This window comes from Rhinopithecus bieti, unplaced genomic scaffold (genome assembly GCF_001698545.2).
Source record: "Rhinopithecus bieti isolate Rb0 unplaced genomic scaffold, ASM169854v2 scaffold_947, whole genome shotgun sequence".
Classification (NCBI taxonomy): domain Eukaryota; kingdom Metazoa; phylum Chordata; class Mammalia; order Primates; family Cercopithecidae; genus Rhinopithecus; species Rhinopithecus bieti.
This window is the reverse complement of record NW_016803664.1, coordinates 5779407-5801060: the sequence shown is the minus strand read 5'-3', so window position 1 is coordinate 5801060 and position 21654 is coordinate 5779407. Positions and strand designations below refer to the sequence as shown.

Genomic DNA, 21654 nt, shown 5'->3' with positions numbered 1-21654 from the left:
TTTATTTTGAGATGGAGTCTTGCTCCGTCACCCAGGCTGGAGTGCAGTGGCACAAACTCGGCTCACTGCAACCTCTGCCTCCCGGGTTCAAGCAGTTCTCCCGGCTAAACCTCCCATGTAGCTGGGATTGCAGGCACGTGCCACCACACCTGGCTAATTTTTGTATTTTTAGTAGAGACGGGGTTTCACCATGTTGGCCAGGCTGATCTCGAACTCCTGACCTCAGGTAATCCGCCTGCCTTGGCCTCCCAAAGTGTTGGGATTACAGGTGTGAGTCACCATGCCTGGCCATAATGATAATATTGATCACGTTACTGTCTGCCTGGCATGGATCTGAGGCGCTTCCTTTTGAGCGTCACAGTGGCTGATTTTTCCTTTCCTAGCTCTCAAGGCAAAGAAGCATGTCAAGAAGAGCAAGGGAGAGAGTTTTGAGAGCTACGAGGTGGCCCACCTCCGGCTGCTGAAGCTGGCTGAGAGTGGCAACCTAAACCAGCTCATTGAAGATTTTCTGGCCAAGGAGGAGAAGAATTTTGCTCGGTTCACATATGTCACGGAGCTCAACAACGACATGGAGATGATGCACAAGAGGACCCAACGAATCCAGGTCAGGGTGGCTCTGCTTTCCTAGGCCCTGGGGCCCCTGTGTCCACAGCAGCCTTTCCAGAGCAGTCTCCCAGGAAGGCTCTGTGAGAGGCACTATAGAAAGCAGTTTGGTCAACACCCCTCTATTCCCCCTACATTTTATTTTTGAGACAGGGTCTTACTCTGTTACCCAGGCTGGAGTGCAGTGGTGCGATGTTGGCTCACTGCCGCCTCGACCTCCCGGGCTCAAATGATCCTTGCATCTCAGCCTCCTGAGTAGTCTGGACTACAGGTGTGCACCACCATGCCTGGCTAATTTTTGCATTTTTCGTAGAGTTGGGATTTTGCCATGTTGCCCAGGCTGGTCTCGAACTCCTGACCTCAAGCGAGCCTCCCACCTTGGACTCCCAAAGTACTGAGATTACAAATGTGAACCATTGCACCCACTGTCCCCTTACTTTTTATTTGTATTTTATTTATTTTTTTTTTGAGATGGAGTCTTGCTCTGTCATCCAGGCTGGAATGCAGTGGCATGATCTTGGTTCACTGCAACCTCCACCTCCTGGGTTCAAGAGATTCTCCCGCCTGAGCCTCTGAAGTAGCTGGACTGCAGGCGCCCACCACAATGCCCTCTTTTTTTTGTATTTTTAGTAGAAACGGGGTTTCATCATGTTGGCCAGGCTGGTCTCAAACTCCTGGCCTCAAGTGATGTGCCCGCCTCAGCCTCCCAAAGTGCTGGGATTATAGATGTGAGCCATCATGCCTGGCCTGTAACAATGGATACATACATTTAATGTATTCATGTCCCCCAACCCAATAGTGACTTTATAATCCATGGCGTGTTTTATTAAGCAGCATTCAGTAAACTACAGTCCATGGCTGTTTCTGTGCAGCCCATGAGCCAAGAAGGATTTTTACATTTTAAAGCATTGTAAGAAGAAAAAAAGAGAGAGAGAGAGAGAGAGAGAGAGAGAGAGAGAGAGAGAGAAATATGCAAGAGGGACCTGCAAAGCTGAAAGTATTTCTTATTTGGCCCCTTACCTGACCCTTGTTAATTAACAGTTTCGAGGAGAGATAACTCATTCTTATCTTGGCGAGACTTGATGCACATGAGCATAGTAAAGGCCCTGACAAGTCCTGCAGTAAAGAAACCTGCCTACCTTTGCTGAACCCATAATTTCCCAGATGTCACTGGCTTCCTGGGCTATTTACATGCCAGTATATAAATAAACATCCTTTGGAACTATCTGCATGGAATAGAGTCTAAACCCCTTAGTGTGACATTCCAGCCCCTTCAAAATTTGGCTCCTACCTGCCTTTGCAGACACAGGTCCTGTTATGACCTCTAAGACACCCTCTGCTGCTGCCAGCCCCAGCTGTCCCATGCATTTCCCTTCGCCAGTGTCTTCCCCGTGCTGTTCCATCTCTCTCCCCTCCTTTTCTCTTCTGATGAAATCCTGCACATTAGTCCTGACCCTGCACAAATGTTGCCTCCTCTGGGAATTCATTACTCCTTCTTCTGAGGGCCCTGTCTGTCCTCTGCTTATGTGATGAGGGGAGCTGCTTTCCTTTGTAATCTATCACTGTTTCCCACATGTGGGGTATGCACACTGGCCATGTGCAAATAGATTGCAGCTAGAATATAGGTGAAAATATTTTCATTTACTAGTGATGAATTAATTTTTAAAGGAATAATAGAGCTTCCAGAGCAAACTTGTGATTTAATGGATATTTACTTAGGGTAGTAAGTAATAACAGTAAACAAAGAATAATAAACAGAATAAACAGAATGGCTTGGTTTACAGAGAACTGTTATAGATAACAGTCCATGCGGCTGCAAAAAACAGAGTGAAGGTGACTTTATCAGCTAGGGTTGTCACAGGAAACAGCACAGCCAACATGGGTAAATTGCCCAGGCACGGTGGCTCACACCTGTAATCCCAGCACTTTGGGAGGCTGAGGCAGGTGGATCACCTGAGGTCAGGAGTTCAAGACCAGCCTAGGCAACATAGTGAAATCCTGTCTTTACTAAAAATACAAAAAATGAGCTGGGCATGGTGGTGGGCACCTGCAATCCCACTACTCGGGAGGCTGAGGCAGGAGAATCCTTTGAACCTGGGAGGCAGAGGTGGTAGTGAGCCGAGATGGCACCACTGCACTCCAGCCTGGGCGATAGAGCGGGACTCCATCTCAAAAAACAAAACAAAACAAAAAACCCGCCCCAAAAAAACCAAAACCCAAAATAAAATGGGTAAATTGAGGAGAGTTTTAAAAAAGGGGCTGTTTCCAGACGTCTGAGGAAATTAAGAAGGCAGCACGTGGGAAGAGCCAGAGCTCCTAAATGGGTCAGGGGAGAGAGGAATGAGGAGACGGCTGCCTGCTATGCCCTTCCTGGACTGGTGCAGCCAAACTAGGGATGGACCCAGGGGGTGGCAAAAACCCCAACCTCCCTCTCCTCCCACCTTTATTTCCCACCTGTGCCTCCCACGGGCTGGGCTGCCCAGCAGCCAAGCACAAGGGAGCCCATAGGTACAAGCCCCGCAGGTCCCAGGCAGGGCATGGGGAGGTGCAGGGTGGGAGGTGCATCTGGGGGTGGCGAAGACAGACTTGAAGGACCCTCATGCCACTCTCTGTCCCCTTCCTGGAAGGAGGTCTTCCTGGACGAGGGTCCAGGACAGGCACAGGAAATGGTTCTTCCCCAGAAATGACCTAGACCTCCCATTCACCTTGAGGCTGCTCTCTCCTTTCCTCCTGCAGCTGCACAGCATCTCCCGCATAAGGACAAGAGCAGGCGCTCCGGGACTCAGTCTCTCTATCTGTAGAATGGCACACACACTTGGACTACAGGAGTCCTCCAAGTCCAAACTCTTTTTTTAAAAAAGAGTTTCAAACTTTTATTTAAAAAGCTACAAAAGTTTTTTTTTCTTTTTCTTTCTTTTCTGTTTTTTTTTTTGTGTGTGTGTGTGTGTGTTTTGAGACAGAGTCTTGCTCTGTCACCCAGGCTGGAGTACAGTGGCACGATCTCGGCTCACTGCAAACTCCACCTCCCGGGTTCAAGCAATTCTCCTGCTCAGGCTCCTGAGTAGCTGGGACTACAGGCATGAGCCATCACGCCTGGCTAATTTTTGTATTTTTAGTAGAGAAAAGGTTTCACCATGTTGGCCAGGATGGTCTCGAATGCCTGAAGTCAGGTTATCTGCGTGCCTCAGCCTCCCAAAGTGTTGGGATTACAGTGGTGAGCCACCACGCCCCGCCATACAGAACGCTTTTGTTTAATTCCATGTTTTGAAGAAACACTGGTATATAAAACACAGGAAATGGAGCAGACCTGGACGGAGGAGTGGGGGTGGGATGGGCCATGCGAGGAGGCTGGGACCCTACCTTTTTGCCTTCTTGTGGCATCTTTGCTCAAACTAAGGGATCAGGTTAAAAAAAAAATTTTTTTTTTTAATCAAAAACAATTAGGAGGCCGGGTGCGGTGGCTCATGCCTGTAATCCCAGAACTTTGGGAGGCCGAGGTGGGTGGATCACGAGGTCAGGAGATCGAGACCATCCTGGCTAACACGTGAAACCCCGTCTCTACTGAAAATACGAAAAATTAGCCGGGTGTGCTGGCGGGCGCCTGTAGTCCCAGCTACTCCGGAGGCTGAGGCAGGAGAATGGCGTGAACCCGGAAGGCGGAGCTTGCAGTGAGCCGCTGCACTCCAGCCTGGGAGACAGCAAGACTCCGTCTCAAACAAACAAACAAACAAACAAACAAACAAACAGAAACACACACAATTAGGGATTCTAACATCTGACTGCACCCCTCCCTAGAGGGCTGGGGGTAGAGTCTCATAAACCAGCCTCCGGAGTAGCTGGGACTGCAGGCGAGCGCCCCATGCCCAGCTAATTTTGTATTTTTAGTAGAGACGGGGTTTCACCATGTTGGCCAGGATGGTCTCAATCTCTTGACCTCGTGATCCGCCCGCCTCGGCCTCCCGCAGTGCTGGGATTACAGGCGTGAGCCACCGCGCCCGGCCCCAGCCTTCTGTTTTAATTTCTTTTGGTTTCCCACCTCCCCAAGTTGTTAAATTCTTAGTGGCAGTGATTTAAAAACCAGGATATTCCACATGAAACTCTGAATTTCTGGTTTTTCTTGGAAAATCAGATCTGACTCCTCCCGCCCACATTCCCGCGGGAATCCGAGTTCCTACAAACGGAGCCATTGGCTTCCTCCTAGCTCACAGAGACCAGCGGGGCCGAAGTGCTCCGGGGCCCGCAGAGGTTAGCTGGCCTTTGAGTTGCTGAGGTTCAGGCGCGTCACCACTGCCCTCTGGCGGCCATTTGCGGTATCGCAGGGAAGGTCTTTGCGGGCCCGCCTGGAAGTGGGCAAGACCCTGAATTCTTGGGTCCCAGTGAGACATTGAGGACAAGCCCTAGCAGAGTAGTGTGAGGACCCCGGCTGGATATCCTGACCGGATAGAAAATATTCCTGAGCCGACTTGGCCTTGATTTTCCCCACTGCTCATAAGGGGACCCTCTTCCTTAGGGTCATGACAAATGTGTCTAAGATGGGTAAGTGCTGCCCTCTCTGGGCCTCAGTTTCCCCATCTGTAGAGTGATGTTTGGACCAGAACGATAGTTTCCAAGCTGTTTGTTAAGGTTACATAACTGTGCCTTTTTGGGCTCAAATAGAGCTGCAAATGCCTGTTGAATAAGTCCAGAGAGCACTGATTTCCAATGGTAAGACTTAATTTTGCAAAAAATCTTATAGGACAAAGATATGCTCACTGTAGAAAATCTGGAAAGCAACTAAAGATGGAAGGAATTTTAAACCACCCACTATCCCATTACCTGAGACAGTCACTGGTGACATTCTGAAATATTTCCTTCTAACTTCCAGCTTTTTTTTTTTGGCCCTCCCTTCCTGCCTGCCTGCCTGCCTGCCTGCCTGCCTGCCTGCCTGCCTTCTTTCCTTCCTTTTTCTTCCTCTTTATCTTTCTTTTTCTTTCTTCTTTTTTTGCAGGATCTCACACTGTCACCCAGGCTGGAGTACAGTGGCTTTATCTTGGCTCACTCCAGCCTCAATCTCCCCGGCTCAGGTGGTCCTCCCATCTAAGCCTCCAGAGTGGCTGGGACTATAGGCGTACACCACCACACCCAGCTAATCTTTGTATTTTTTGTAGAGATGAGGTTTCAGTGTGTTGCCTAGGCTGGTGTCAATGGTTGTGCTTTTAAAATGTAAAACTTTATATAGTTATTACCATATAAAGTTGTGTATCTGATTGAAGCAAATGTCCTTTTGATTATTCGTTCATCCAGCAAGTATTTATTGAGCACGTACTGCGTTCCAGGCACTGCTCTAGACCCTGATAATGTGACAGTGAACAGGATGACAAAAAGTTTAGCCCTCACAGAACTGCTGTTTTGGCAGGGAGAAACAGACAATAAACAACAAGCCCAATACTTAGACGCAAATTATAGAGTAAGTTAGAAAGGGAGATGCAGTGTGGGTAACAAGATGAAGTAGCACAGCGTAAAATGGGTTTTGGAGCCGGTTGTGGGCCCCGGGCAGTTGGGAAGTTAAGATCTGGGTGAACTTACAGGTGAGGGATTGAGCTGTCCAGATCTGTGGGGAAGAATGCTCCAGGCAGAGGAAACAGCACACGCAAAGGCTCTGACGCAGCTTGCGAGCAGGCCAGGGTGTCTGGCACGCAGAGAGAGATATGGGAGGGACAGGGGATGAATCTGGGAGGTGAGGGTTGCTGGGCACATTTCCGGAAGAGGTTTTGGCCATTTCTCTGAGAAGCAGGGGCCATGGGAGATCTCCAAGCAGGGGAGTGGCGCCACCGACTCAGGTTACTGATGCAATTTGCAAACTACTAAAAAGTCTCAATGTGAATCCCATCACCTGGATATGGCATTGGTTCATCTTTTTGGTAGAGCTCCGCCACCCCACCTCTGCCCTGTGAAGATGGGAAGACTCACTTCCTTTCTATTTTTTTTCCAAAATAATATTTTTTTTCTGATTAGAATTTTTTTTTCACAATTTGGAAAATACTAAAAGTATAAATACAACCCCAAATCAGGAATAATTCTATCGCATGGACATAGCATTGTTTCATCTTTTTGGTAGAGTTCTTTCTTGCTTTTTTAAAATTTAAAAATTTCCAGGACTTTAGGAGGCTGAGATGGGCAGATCACTTGAGCCCAGGAGTTTGAGACCAGCCTGGGCAACATTGCGAAACCCCATCTCTACAAGAAATACAAAACACAAAAAGAAATGAGCTGGGTGTGATGGTATGTGCCTGTAGTCCCAGCTACTCAGGAGGCTGAAGTGGGAGGATTGCTTGAGGCTGGGAGGTCGAGACTGTAGTGAGCCAAGATTGCATCACTTCACTCCAGCCTGGGCAACAAAGCAAGACCCTGTCTCAAAAAAAAATTAATAAAAATTTAAAAATTAAAGGAGATGAGCCTTCTAATCTTTACAGGTGGGAAAAAAGCAAGAAAGAGCTCTTACCAAAAACATGAAGCAATGCTATGTTAGGAGATGGGATTCTTCCTGATTTGGGTTTGTATTTGTTCTTTGCAGAATTTTCCAAATTGTATAAATATATTATTATACACCTGTGGGAAAGTGTAGGCAATTCAGAAAAACATAAAGACAAATTAAAAGTCACCACGATATCATTACGTGGAGATAATTAACATTTTGTCGACACTGCTTTACGAAGGCAGTCTGTGGTTACACATGTGCACACAGACACACACACACGCCCATTTACAAGCCTGTTTTTAGTAGTAGATCATACTAGACAGTTCATGCTGTTTTGTAAACCTTTTGTTTCCCAATGATTTACCATAGATACCTCCCAACATCTTCTATTTTTTTTCTCCTTTTTTTTTTTTTTTTTTGAGACAGGGTCTTGCTCTGTTGCCTGGCTGGAGTGCAGTGGCGGGATCTCGGCTCATTGCAGCCTCCGCCTCCTGGGTTCAAGGGATTCTCCTACCTCAGCCTTCCGAGTATCTGGGGACTACAGGTGTGCACCACTACACCTGGCTAATTTTTGTATTTTTTTGTAGAGATGGGGTATCACCATATTTCCCAGGCAGGTCTCAAACTCCTGGGCTCAAGAGATCTGCCCGCCTTGGCCTCTCAAAGCACTGGGATAACAGGCGTGAGCCACCATGCCCAGTCCACTGTGTTTTTTAAAATGGCTTCTGGAGACCCTAGATGCTCTGTAGTACGGAATCACAAGATGCTTCTTAAAAATGCACATTCCAGGCTGGGCGTGGTGGGTTGTGCCTGCAGTCCCAGCTACTCAGGAGGCTGAGATGGGAGGATTGCTTGAACCGGAGAGGCAGAGGTTGCAGTAAGCTGAGATCACACCACTGCACTCCAGCCTGGGCAAAAGAGCGAGAGCTTGTCTTAAAACAAACAAACAAACAAACAAATAAACCAAAAAACAGAAAAATGCACTCCTGGCCAGGCACAATGGCTCACACCTGTAATCCCAGCACACTGGGAGGCTGAGGCAGGAAGACTGCTTGAGCACAGGAGTTCAAGACCAACCTGGGTAACATAGTGAGACTCCATGTCTACAGAACATTTTTTTAAAAATTAGGCATGTGCCTGTGGTCTCAACTGCTTGAGAGGCTGAGATGGGATGGGAGGATCGCAGTCAAGGCTTCAGTGAGCCATGATTATGCCACAGTACTCCAGCCTGGGAGGCAGAGAGAGACCCTTTCTTAAAAAAAAAAGAAAGTAAAAAGAAAAGCACATTCCCCAGAACCCCTCCCCCTCCCATACCTACAGACCTAGCTTCTCTGTGGATGGGCCAGGAATCTTCATTTGAGCCATATTTTAACTTAAGACCCTCTCCCCTGTTTTATGAATGTGCCATCATTAACTGACCCCCTATCAGTAGACATGTGGATTGTCCCCAACTGGGGGCCACTAAACAAGAACACAACAGACAGCCCTGAGGGTCCACCTTTGCCGACCTGTTCTGTTGTTTCCATGGGACAGACTCCTAGGCATGAGACTGCTCAGTCGAAAGGTATGTGCCTTTTTCTATCAGGGCACATGGTTTAAGCCCAGTGGTTCTCAAAGCTGGTCCCTGGGACAGCAGTGGCAGCATCACCGGAGAACTTGTTAGAAATGCACATTCTTAGGCCCCACCCTGACCGACAGAATCAGAAGCTCCGGGCTTGGGACCTGGCATTCTGCATTTTCACAACCCTCCAGGTGACTCTGGAGAGTCTGAGAGTACGCTCAGGTTTGAGAACTCCCGCTCCACAGCCACGCTGTTCAACACCACAGCCACCAGCCACGTGTGGCTTTTTAAGTTACATTAACTGAAATTAAATAATATCTAAAAATTAGTTCATCAGAGGTTGGGCACGGTGGCTCATGCCTGTAATCCCAGCACTTTGGGAGGCTGAGGCAGGAGGATTTCTTGAGTGTAGGAGTTTGAGACCAGCCCAGGCAACATAGTGAGACCCCCATCTCTACAAAAGAAAAAAAGAAAATTAGTTCCTAGTGGTGCCAGTCATATTTCACGTGCTCAGCACCATGTGGCTAGTGATTACAGTATTAGGGTGGATAGGACATTACCATCAGAACAGAAAAGTCTGACTGCGTTGTTCTAGAATATTCCAGAAGAGGCCGAGGTGGGCGGATCGCCTGAGGGCAGGAATTCAAGACCAGCCTGGCCAATATGGTGAAGCCCCATCTCTAGTAAAAATACAAAAAGCTAGGCATGGTGGTGCGTGCCTGTAGTCCCAGCTACTTAGGAGGCTGGGGCAGGAGAATCGCTTGAACCTGGGAGATGGAGGAGGTTGCAGTGAGCCAAGGTTGCACCATTGCACTCCAGCCTGGGCATCGCATCAAGACTTCATCTCAAAAAAAAAGAAAGGCTGACTCACCCCTCCTACCCCCTTTCATGCTCTCACCCTCCTTTTACTTAAGAAACGTCAGAAGAAAAAAAATAATCCCATGGGTATAAGAGGTGCCCAGGAGTTCGGGGCTCTTTGAAACGGATCATTAAAATCCTCATCGACTCTTTGAGGAGCACGCTATTTTTGGGAGCAGTGGGGAGGGACAAGCCCGCTTTTCCTCATGGTCTTGTTCTCTCCCAAGCAGGACGAGATCATTCTCTTGCGATCCCAGCAGCAATTGTCCCACGATGACAGTCGCTCTGCCCTGAGACAGCTGGAGGTGAGACCAGGATCGGGAGGGAGGGATGCGGGAGCTTTTGTTGTCTGTCTCTGTGTCGGACGGGAGCTTCTGTCTGTCCATTGGGCGTCGGTCAGCTGATTCTCAGGAGCAATAAGAGGTCTGCCCTGTGACTCGAGGCTGGCCTGGATCATATCCAGACGTGTCCTGATGTTTTGTCCCGGGCAGCCTCTGCTACAATGTCATTGTAGAATTCTGTCCCTTCATCCATTCTAAAGGCTCCCCCATTTCAGGGAGTCCAGCCCCGGCTCTTGGGCCTACAATTTCATCCCCGATGGTCTCCTTCCACATGGATCTCTGCCTCTTTCCTTCTTTCTTCCCCTTGTCCTGCCTGTGCCCTGTTCTCAATCAGTAATAGCAAATACACACATTTCTGGAGTAATTACCATGTATGAGGCGCCGGGCTCAGAGCTTGGCCTGCACTTTCATTGACTCCTGATGGCAGGTGCTGTTGATCTCACCGTTTTACAGATGCAGAGGCTAAGGTTCACAGAAGTTAAGTCGCTTGACCAACATCAAGGAGCTGGGATATTGTATAAGTTTTGAGTTTTATTCAGCTGCTAATAATAGGGACTCCAAATAATAGTGGCTTAAGCAGACACAAGTTTATTTACTTTAAGAAGTAAGTCTGCCACCCTGGTGAAACCCCGTCTCTACTAATAATATAAAAATTAGCCAGATGGTAGTGGCACACACCTGTAATCCCAGCTACTCGGGAGTCTGAGGCAGGAGAATTGCTTAAGCCTGGGAGGTGGAGGTTGCAGTGAGCCAAGATCATGTCACTGCACTCCAGTCTGGGTGACAGAGTGAGACCCTGTTTCAAAAAAAAAAAAAAAAAGTCTGAAAATAGGCACTTCAGGGCTGGTTTGGCACCTTTATGATGTCATCAGTGACCTGGGCTCCATCTGTCTTTCTGTTTTGCCATCCTTAGTGTGTGACTTACATACCAAGGGCACCTCATGGTTGCATCATAGCTTCCACAGATCCAGCCATCGCATATACATTCCAGATAGGAAGAAAGTGGAAGCTGCGGAAAAAAAAAAAAAAGGCCTCACTAGCAGAGTCAGCCAGCTTAAAAGTGCTTTCCCAGAAGTCTCAGTCAATGACTTCTGTATTTACACTTCATTGGCCACCCCTATTGCAAGAGAGGTTTGGAAATGTAACTTTTAGTTGGTCACATTGCCACAAATACAATCAGAGTTTTGTTACTGAGGTATAAGGAGAGAGTGGATAGCATATGTCTGACAAAGACCTGAGAACCGCCCTCCGGAGTCATTTCTCTTCCCTTCTTTGCGGCTATTTTCTGCTTTTATTCTGTCTGACACGCACCTGGGAGACAGGGATGGCCACTAGGGTGTTATTCTCCTCTGGGCCACTGGATGGCAGCAAAGCACATGCTGCCCATTGAGGTGCTCAGAGCGGCATCTCCCGGGTATCTGGGTATGGGAAATAACAGGGTTCCAGGCATGGTCCAGATCCACAGAGACCCTCCCCAAGCTGGGCAGATGCCTGGGGGCCCACGTCCTTCACTCGGAGCCACCCAGAATCCAGACTTTTGTTGGGGTTGAGACTGGTGCCCCTCACATCTTGGGGTTTGGAAGAGGTTGATCAGGCAACCCCAAACATCTCACTGGCCTCTGCCTCAAGCCCCTCTGCTAGCTTTTTGTTGCTTTGGCTTTAGCATGACTTTGAGGGTCTTCTTTTCAAATGCAGATACTCTAAGCAGGATAATTGGTCTTCTATATTTTTATTTTTTAGACGGAGTCTTACTCTGTTGTCCAGGTTGGGGTGCAGTGGCGTGATCTCGGCTCACTGCAACGTCCACCTCCCGGGTTCAAGCGATTCTCCTGCCTCAGCCCCCGAGTAGCTGGGATTATAGGTGCACACCACCATGCCGAGATAACTTTAATTTTTAATTTATTGATCGATCTATCTATCTATCTATCTATCTATCTATCTATCTACCTACCTATTTACCTATCTATTTTGAGACGAGGTCTCACTCTGTCGCCCAGGCTGGAGTGCAGTAGCACGATCTCGGCTCACTGCAACCTCCACCTCCCAGGTTCAAGCGACTCTCCTGCCTCAGCCTCCCGAGTAGCTGGGATTACAGGTACATGCTACCATACCCGGTTAATTTTTTGTATTTTTAGTAGAGATGGGTTTTTACCATGTTGGCAAGGCTAGTCTCCAGCTCCTGACCTTAGGTGATCCGCCCGCTTTGGCCTCCCAAAGTGCTGGGATTATAGGCGTGAGCCACTGTGCCTGGCCGGAATTAGTCTTGATAGCAACGGACTCACAGATGTTTCCTACCCCCTGCTAAAGATCACTTCCACCTGCTCTATTCTTGAAATGCTTTATTTCATCTTCTCCTTCCCCTTTGGGAGAAATGGTGGGCCCACATCCATCATGGGAGGGTTTTGCATAGTAATTAAGCAACCAAGCTCTGGGAACCTGGCTATGACTTGCAGAAAAGTCACTTCCTAGCTGTGTGACTTTGGGGTAGTGACTCAACCTCTCTGAGCCTCAGTTTCCTCATCTGTAAAATAGGGATAATAATCATACCTACTTCTTAGGGCTGTGAAGGTTGAATAACATCACACATGTGTACATTTGACACACTGCAATGCAGACAGTTGTACATTGTAGCTACTATTATTGTTGTTGTTATGTGAGCCAGAAAAACTGGTAAGTCACCCTTACTTTGTTACTAAATCATTGCCCAAGTAGAGTTGAGCTCAAGGTCAAGCCTTTGGATGAGCTTGGTACAGGGAAGCTAAACATGAGTTCACTTTTCTTCTCTGACCTCAACATTCCTCATCTGAAAACTAGGCCGATTATGAGGCTGAGTTCAGATGATGTGTGTAAGGTACCTGGAATATTTTAGGAGCTAGACACATATTATCACCAGCACATCAAGCTTAACATTGACTTTTAAAAAATGAATCCTGTGATTTTTTTTAAAAATGTGATTTTTAAATGCATTTTTATTATAATTTATTTATTTTTTGAGACAGGGTCTTGGTCTGTCACCCAGGCTGGAGTGCAGTGGTGCGATCACAGCTCACTGCAGCCTCGACCTCCCAGGCCAAGTGACTTTCCCACCTCAGCCTCCCAATGTGCTGGGATTACAGGCGTAAGCCACCATGCCTGGCCTAATGCACCTTTAGAGAGGGTTACTCTTGTTGTCATATGGGAAATGTGCAGCCCTGGGAACTAAACATTCTAGTAGCCGGATGGAGGAAGCCATCTGATGTGCTGCCGAGTTCAATTCCTGGCTTCCTTCTCCTGACTGTGTGCCTCGGAGCCTCAGTTTTCTCACCTGCAAAATGGGGGTGTGAATAGGGCTGACCCTGTGGGATCATTATCCGGGATGGTGCGTGCAGAGTTCACCTGTGGGAATGGAGCCAGTTCATCCAGGGTCCAGTTCACCTTTGCAAGCTGAGATCTCTGAGGGAGAGGCAGGAATCAGTGAAGGAAATACCCTAGAACGGTGATCCTCAGTTCAACTGCGCGTCACAATCACCTGGGAGGCTTTAATGAGAACTCCCAGATGCCCAGGCTGTACCTCAGGCCAATTAAGACTGAATTGCTGAGGGTGGGGTTGGGCAGCAAGCAGTTTTAAAGTTTCCAAGTGATACCAGTGTGAAGCCAAGGTTGAGATCCAACGGGCTGGCAGAGGTTCTCAGACTTTACTGTGCACCAGGATCACCGGGAGGCTTGCTAAAACCCAGGTGGCCTGGTCCACCCCCAGGGCCTTTGATTAAGATTGAGGTGGGGCCCAAGAATATGCATTTCTAATAAGCTCTCAGGTGAAGCTGATGCTGCTTGTCCTGGGACCACACTTAAAGAACCACTGGGCAATGTGTTTTAAACTGTGAATGGTAAAATCAGTTTTTTGGATGGTAACCAACATTTTAAAATAGTGAGATAGAACAGAAGAGAAAATATTAGAACACATAATAATATTGATTTGAGGCTGGGTGCGGTGGTTCACATCTGTTAATCCTAGAACTTTGGGAGGCTGAGGCAGGAGGATCATTTGAGCCCAGGAGTTTGAGACCAGCTTGGGAAGCATAGTGAGACCTTGTCTAATTTTATTAAAAAATAAAAATTAAAAATAATATTGATTTGAACTGGCATGATGGCTCACACCTGTAATCCCAGCACTTTGGGAGACTGAGGTGGGAGGATTGCTTGAGCTCAGGAGTTCAAGACCAGTCTGGATCCCATCAAAATCCCATCTCTACAAAATAAAAAAAAAAACAAAACCAAAAACTTAACTGGGTGTGGTATTGCATGCTTGTAGTCCCATCTGCTCAAGAGGCTGAGGCAGGAGGATCGCCTGAGTCCAGGAGTTCAAGGCTGCAGTGAGCTGTGATCACACCACTGCACTCCAGCCTGGGTGACAGAGCAAAACCCCCAACTGTATTTTTTTAAAAAATTGATTTGTGAAACTTTTATATTCATTTGATTAGATAATATGAATAAATCTACATACACAACATACATATGTATGTTTGTATGTGTTGGCTGCAATGTATTTCTTCCTGTGGACCACCTTTTTTTTTGAGATAGAGTCTCGCTCTGTCGCCCAGACTGGAGTGCAGTGGCATGATCTCGGCTCACTGCAACTTCCGCCTCCTGGATTCAAGCGATTCTCCTGCCTCCTCCCCAGTAGCTGGAATTACAGGCACATGCCACCATGCCCAGCTAATTTTTGTATTTTTAGTAGAGACAGGGTTTTGCTGTGTTGGCCAGGATGGTCTTGAACTTCTGGCCTCAGGTGGACCACCATTTTTTAAAAAACGAGTGAACTGGCTGGGCAAGGAGGCTCATGCCTGTAATCCCAGCACACTGGGAGGCCAAAGTGGGAGGATTGCTGGAATCCAGGAGTTTGAGACTTTGAGACCAGCCTGGGCAACATGGCGAAACCCCATCTCTAAAAAAATACAAAAATTAACTGGGCATGGTGGCGTATGCCTGTAGTCCCAGCTACTCTGGAGGCTAAGGTGGGAAGATTGCTTGAGCCCAGGAAGCTGAGGCTGCAGTGAGCTGAGATTGGGGCACTGTACTCCAGCCTGGAGCCTAGGTGACAGAGCGACACCTTGTCTCAAAAAAAAAGAGAGTCAACAGCTTTTAAAAAATATTGTAGGCTGGGCATGGTGGCTCATGCCTGTAATATCAGCACTTTGGGAGGCTAACATGGGCAGATCACTTGAGGTCAGCAATTTGAGATGAGCCTGTGTCTCTACTAAAAAAAAAAAAAAAAAAAGCAGGTGCGTGGTGGCACCTGCTTGTAATCCCAGCTGCTTGGGAGGCTGAAGGATAAGAATTGCCTGAACCTGGGAGGCAGAGGTTGCAGTGAGCTGAGATCATTCCTCTGCACTCTGGCCTTGGTAAAAGAGTGAGACTCTGTCCCCCCCAAAAAATAAATAAATTTCGTAATCCTGTAGACATGTAGACACACACACACACACGTAAGTGAAGCAAAACTTACGTTGAACAATATTTACCCTTATGACCCTCAGTGTACACTAGTATTTTCTCTTCCTTTCTTTGCTATCCTATTTTATTTTGTTTCTTCAAAATTCGATGGAAACCCATTTAATTGATCTCATGCGCCCTCAGAGGTTTGCAAACCTGCAGTTTGGAGACCCTGACCCCGGAGGGTCCCAAACACCCTGCCCACCGAAAGTCTTCCTGAGCAGGTGGGAATTGGGGTCTGCCACCAGGATAAACTGAGGAAGACCACGGAGGAGGCAGATATGTATGAGAGCAAGTACAGGGAGGTCAGCAAGACCTTGGATCTACTCAAGAACTCAGTGGAGAAACTGTTCAAGAAGATTAACTGTGATGCCACCAAGATCCTGGTGCAGTTAGGGGAGACGGGGAAAGTCACCGACATCAACCTTCCGCAGTATTTTGGTGAGTCAGGCTGGGGCCCGTTAGAGTCTTAGGAAACATTTCCAGAACTTTCTGTGACTAGGCATGAGGACTTGCTCTTATGGAGTAGTGAGCTTGGTGGTGAAGTGTGTGGGCACTAAAGCCAGCCTTCCTGGGTTCGAATCCTGGGTCTACGGTTACTAGCTCTGGAGCCTTGAACAGGTTTGTTTTTGGCTTTGTTTCTTTTGAGACAGAGTCTTGCTCTGTTGCCCAGGCTGGAGTGCAGTGGCGCAATCAAGGCTCACTGTAGTCTCAACCTCTTGGGCTCAGGCAATCCTCCCACCTCAGCCTCCCAAGTAGCTGGGACTACAGGCATGTGCTGCCATGCGCGGCTAATTTTTTGTATTTTTTGTAGAGACAGGATCTTGTCACATTGCCCAGGCTGGTCTCAAACTCCTTTGCTCAAGTGATCTGCCCTCCTTGGCCTCCCAAAGTGCTGGGATTACAAGTATAAGCCACTGTACCTGGCCAGGGCAGGTTTCTGAATCTCACTGTGCTTCAGATTTTTGGTCTACAAAAATGGGTCTCTTTTAATGCCTTCAGTTAAAAAAAAAAAAATGGGTGTGAACCCAGTATCTACCTCATAAGACTGTTGGGAGGCTTAAATAAATGTATAGTTATTTGAGAAAAATTATATTATCACCTCAATAAATGCAGAAGAAGCATTTGATAAAATTCAACAGCCATTCATGATCTTAAAAAAGAAAACTCTCAGCCGGGCGTGGTGGCTCAAGCCTGTAATCCCAGCACTTTGGGAGGCCGAGGTGGGAGGATCACGAGGTCAGGAGATCGAGTCCATCCTAGCTAACATGGTGAAACCCTGTCTCTACTAAAACTACAAAAATTAGCCGGGTGCGTTGGTGCACACTGTAGTCCCAGATACTCGGGAGACTGAGGCAGGAGGATTGCTCGAACCTGAGAGGTGGAGGTTGTAGTCAGTCAAAATTGTGCCACTGCACTCCAGCCTGGGCAACAGAGCAAGATTCTGTCTCAAGCAAACCAAAAAAACAGAAAACACCCAAAACTACAGCAAACCTCATCCTTCATGGTGGGAGTGGGAAGTGGAATGTTTTTCTCCTAAGATCAGGAACAAGGAAGGGATGTCTGTGTGCTGTCACCATGTCTATTCAGTGCTGTACTGGAGGCCCTAGCCAATGCAATAAAGCACAAAAAAGAAATAAAAGGCACACAGATTAGAAAGGAAGAAATAAAGTGCTCAGAGTAGTGCCTGGCATGTAGCAAATCTATTAACAATCACATACATTTCTAGGCATTGACCCTAAGCTCAGAGTGGACAGGGAGGGACATACCTGCACAGATCCTGACAATTTGGAATGAATGGCTTCCACTGCTCCTTGAATTAAACCTCAGATTCTTTTTTTTTTTTGAGGTGGAGTCTCACTCTGTTGCCCAGGCTGGAATGCAGTGGCACGATCTCAGCTCACTGCAGCTTCTTACTCCCTGGTTCAAGTGATTCTCCTGCCTCAGCCTCCCGAATAGCTGGGATTGCAGGCACGTACCACCACACCCAGCTAATTTTTGTATTTTTAGTAGAGATGGGGTTTCACCATGTTGGCCAGGATGGTCCATGATCTCTTGACCTCATGATCCACCCGCCTTGGCCTCCTAAAGTGCTAGGATTACAGGCGTGAGCCACCGTGCCCAGCCAAACATCAGATTCTTAATACACTCTATGTTTGGGAGGTTCCCCAAACCCATTCTATCCTCCTGGCCACATTCAGTGATTTGCTAGAGGACTCCCAGGACTCAGTATATAGTCACACATGTGGCTATGATTTATTACAGTAAAAGGATACAGAACAAAATTAGCAAAGTGACATGTTAGTGTGAGCCATGTGATAAACCATATTGTGCAAATTAGGCAGGGTGAGACACTCTTTTAAAAAATTTTTTTAAAAATTTGCGGGTACATAGTAGGTGTGTATTTTGTGGGGTACATGAGATGTTGTGATACAGGCATGCAGTACACAACAATCAAATCATGGAAAATGGGACATCCATCCCTTCAAGCATTTATCTTTTGTGTTACAAACAATTCAGTTATACTCTTTTAGTTATTTTAAAATGTACAGTTAAATTATTTTGACTATAATCACCCTGTTGTGCTATCAAATACTAGATGTTACTCATTCTTTTATCTATTTATTTATTTTTATTTTTTATTTTTTTGTAGAGATGGGGTCTCGCCATGTTGCCCAGGATGGGCTCGAACCCCTGTACTCAAGTCATCCCCCTGCCTTGGCCTCCCAAAGTGCTGGGATTACAGGCATGAGCCATTGTGCCCAGTCTTATTCATTCTTTCTGGTTTTTGTATTCATTAACCATCCCCACCTCCCTCCCACCTGCCACTGCCCTTCCCAGCCTCTGATAACCATCCTTCCACTCTCTATCTCCATGTGTTCATTGTTTTGAGTTTTTCATCTTGCAAATAAGTGAGAGCATGCGAAGTTTGTCTTTCTGTGCCTGGCTTATTTCACTTAACATAATGACCTCCAGTTCCATCCATGTTGTTGCAAATGACAGGATCTCATTTTTTTTTGGTGGCTGAATAGTACTCCATCGTGGATATGTACCACATTTTCTTTCTTTCTTTCTTTCTTTCTTTCTTTCTTTCTTTCTTTCTTTCTTTCTTTCTTTCTTTCTTTCTTTCTTTTCCTTCCTTCCTTCCTTTCTTTCTTTCTTTCTTTCTTTTTTCCTTTTTTTCTTTCTCCTTCCTCCCTCCCTCCCTTCCTTCCTTCCTTCCTTCTTTCTCTCTCTCTTTCTTTTTTCGGAATTTCACTCTTGTCACCTAGGCTGGAGTGCAATGGCGTGATCTTGGCTCACTGCAACCTCTGCCTCCTGAGTTCAAGTTATTCTCCTGTCTCAGCTTCCTTAGTAGCTGGGATTACAGGTGCCTGCCACCACGCCCAGATAATTTTTGTATGTTTAATAGAGATGGGGTTTCACCACGTTGGCCAGGCTGGTCTCGAACTCCTGACCTCAGGTGATCCACCTGCTTTGGCTTCCCAAAGTGCTGGGATTACAGGCGTGAGCCACCATGCCTGGCCATCACATTTTCTTTATCCATTCAGGTGAGCCACTCTTATCAGTTAATGGTGTTGGGAACCCTGCTGAAATCCAGGTTCCCGGATGCCAGCCCAAGCCTGACCTGGTCAACAAGGCTTTCAGAGGAGAAAGCCTGACCCTGCTGTGTTGACTTTTTTCTGTATACAGCTTATCAGGTTCTTCCTAGCCTGGCTTTGCTTACATTTCTCATCTCCTCTTGTCCTGCTCTGTCCCTGGCTCACCACCTGCAGGCACACCATCCTCCTCTCGATCCTTCCTCCTCTCGATCCTCTGCATCTTGTTCCCACCTCGGGGCCTTTGCACAGGCTGTTCCTGGAAGAACTGTCCCATGCCCAGTTCCTTCACATTCTCAGATCTCAGTTTCATTGTCCTCCCTGCACTGAAGCTGCCCTGTCCCCACCCATCTGAAGCTGCCCGTGCCCCTCCTGCCACCACTATTATTCCCTCTCATAGCAGTCCTAGTATTTAGCATTCACCCAATTTGTCTCTATGGACAGGTCACTTTCAATGTCTGGATGTATGTGGTTCCTGAGATATGATAGCAAATTTTGGATGCCAATATTTTTTATTTATTTATTTATTATTTTTTGAGTGTCACTCTGTTGCCCAGGTGGAAGTTCAGTGGCAAAATCTTGGCTCACTGCAACCTCTTCCTCCCAGGTTCAAGTGATTCCTGTGGCTCGGCCTCCCAAGTAGCTGGGATTACAGGTGCCTGACACTACACCCGGCTAATTTTTTTTTTTTTTTTTTTGAGACGGAGTCTCGCTCTGTCACCCAGGCTGGAGTGTAGTGGCACTATCTCGGCTCACTGCAACCTCTACCTCCCAGGTTCAAGTGATTCTCCTGTCTCAGCCTCCCATGTGGCTGGGACTACAGGCCTGCGCAACCACATCCAGCTAGTTTTTGTATTTTCAGTAGAGATGTGGTTTCACCATGTTGGCCATGCTGGTCTCAAACTCCTGACCTCAACTGATCTACCCGCCTTGGCCTCCCAAAGTGCTGAGATTACAGGTGTGAGCCACCGTGCCTGGCCTAATTTTTGTTTTTCAGTAGAGACAGGGTTTCACCATGTTGGCCAGGCTGGTCTTGAACTCCTGACCTCAAGTGATCCACCTGCCTCAGCTTCCCAAAGTGCTGGGATTACAGGCGTGAGCCATTGTGCCTGGCCTGGATGGTAATATTTTTGATCCCTGATTTTCAGATAGAATAGCAGCAGTCTGGACAGTGTGAGGTTTATTCAAAAAACATACCCAAATCCAGTAGTTATTGAATCAGATAATGAACCTCTGGATGGCGAGGGCTCCCTGTAGTGACCTGTTCAATTGTTGAACTTGGCTTTCTCTCTATGCCTCCATACACACTGAAGCTCTGGTAGGGCAAGGACTGTATTTTTGTTGTTAGTGTTGTCATTGTTTTGTTTTTCCTCCATCGCATCCTTAGCGTCTAGCACGGTGCATGGCGTGGTAGGCATTGAGTAATCATTTGCGAATGAATGAATGAATGCATGTCTTGTGACTGCATGGGGCTATGGAGCTACAGTGCAAGGGGATGTCCCCTGAATGAGGCAGGTCAGGGAAGCATTCCTGCAGGTGGCGAGGCCTGACCTGCGTTTTAAAACACCTCTAGGGGGTTATTCAGGGAAGTGTGTAGGGAAAGGCATTCTGGCAGAAGGAACAGCATAAGTAAAGGCCTGGAGACTTGAAACAGACAGCACTGGGGCAAGTCAGGAGTTTAAGGTGGGGCTGCCAATTTTTAGTGTAACCTGGTGTTTCTCAACCTTCTTTTCATTATCATCCTGCTAAGGAGCCTCTCTAGACATATTTTCCTAATTGCCCTCCTTGTGAATGTAATATTTTAATATCATTGAGATACTGTATGTCTGCTCATGTCCTGTGTGTATCTGTGTTATACACATTAAGAAGTCAGAGGCCAGGCACGATGGCTCACGCTTGTAATCCCAGCACTTTGGGAGGCTGATACGGAAGGATCACTTGAGACTAGGAGTTCAAGACCAGCCAGACACAGTGTCTACAAAAAAATACAAAAATTAGCTGGGTATGGTGTCATGTGTCTTTGGTTGCAGCTACTCGGGAGGCTGAAGCAGGAGAATCACTTGAACCTGGGAGTTTGAGATCACAGTGAGCCAAGACCATGCCACTGCACTCCAGCCTGGGCAACAGAGCCAGACCTTGTCTATAAAAACAAAAACAAAAACAAAAACAAAAACAAAAACAAAAACAGTCAATTATTTTTCTCTCAAGAACCAAATTTCAGCCTCTAAGGGTGAGGAGTGATGTTGTCCTGTTGAGAATGCATGGTGACACCCAGGAGAAAGCCTTGTCCTTGTCAGAGGTCAGATCCCGCACCTCCTGTACTTCCTGCTCCTCCCCACCCTCTGCAGTGGGGGGCGCCACCCCCAGCACCCCCAGGCCCAGGTCTCTCAGCAGCCATCTTGGTCCTACTTTTTGTTCTCCAGCCATCATTGAAAAGAAGACCAATGACCTGCTGCTGTTGGAGACCTATAGGCGCATCCTGGATGTGGAAGGGGCAGAGGCTGAGATCCCACAACCCTTCGTCAACCCTTTCTGGGGTGGCTCTGCCCTCCTCAAGCCCCCAGAACCCATCAAAGTCATCCCCCCAGTGCTGGGGGCTGACCCCTTCAGCGACAGGTTGGATGATGGTGAGTTCTCTCTCTCAATCTGCACAGGTTGCTGGGAAACCTGTGCCTTTAGGTCTGGGGAGGCCTTGTCCAGGCGCCCGAGAGGGTCTGCAGTGTTGAACCTCGTTTTCCCCTCTTTATGAGCCCTTGTGGCCTGCCA

At 47.4% G+C, this 21654-nt stretch overlaps 1 protein-coding gene across 1 annotated transcript in view; it reads left to right on the top strand.

Moving 5' to 3' along the window:
* The window catches only part of CCDC63 (coiled-coil domain containing 63), a 56738-nt gene that overhangs the window by 32123 nt on the left and 2961 nt on the right, over positions 1-21654 (top strand). Inside the window, 4 exon segments of the mRNA XM_017847438.1 lie at positions 384-604; positions 9710-9784; positions 15538-15730; positions 21312-21515. Coding sequence (XP_017702927.1) covers positions 384-604; positions 9710-9784; positions 15538-15730; positions 21312-21515 — 693 coding nt within the window.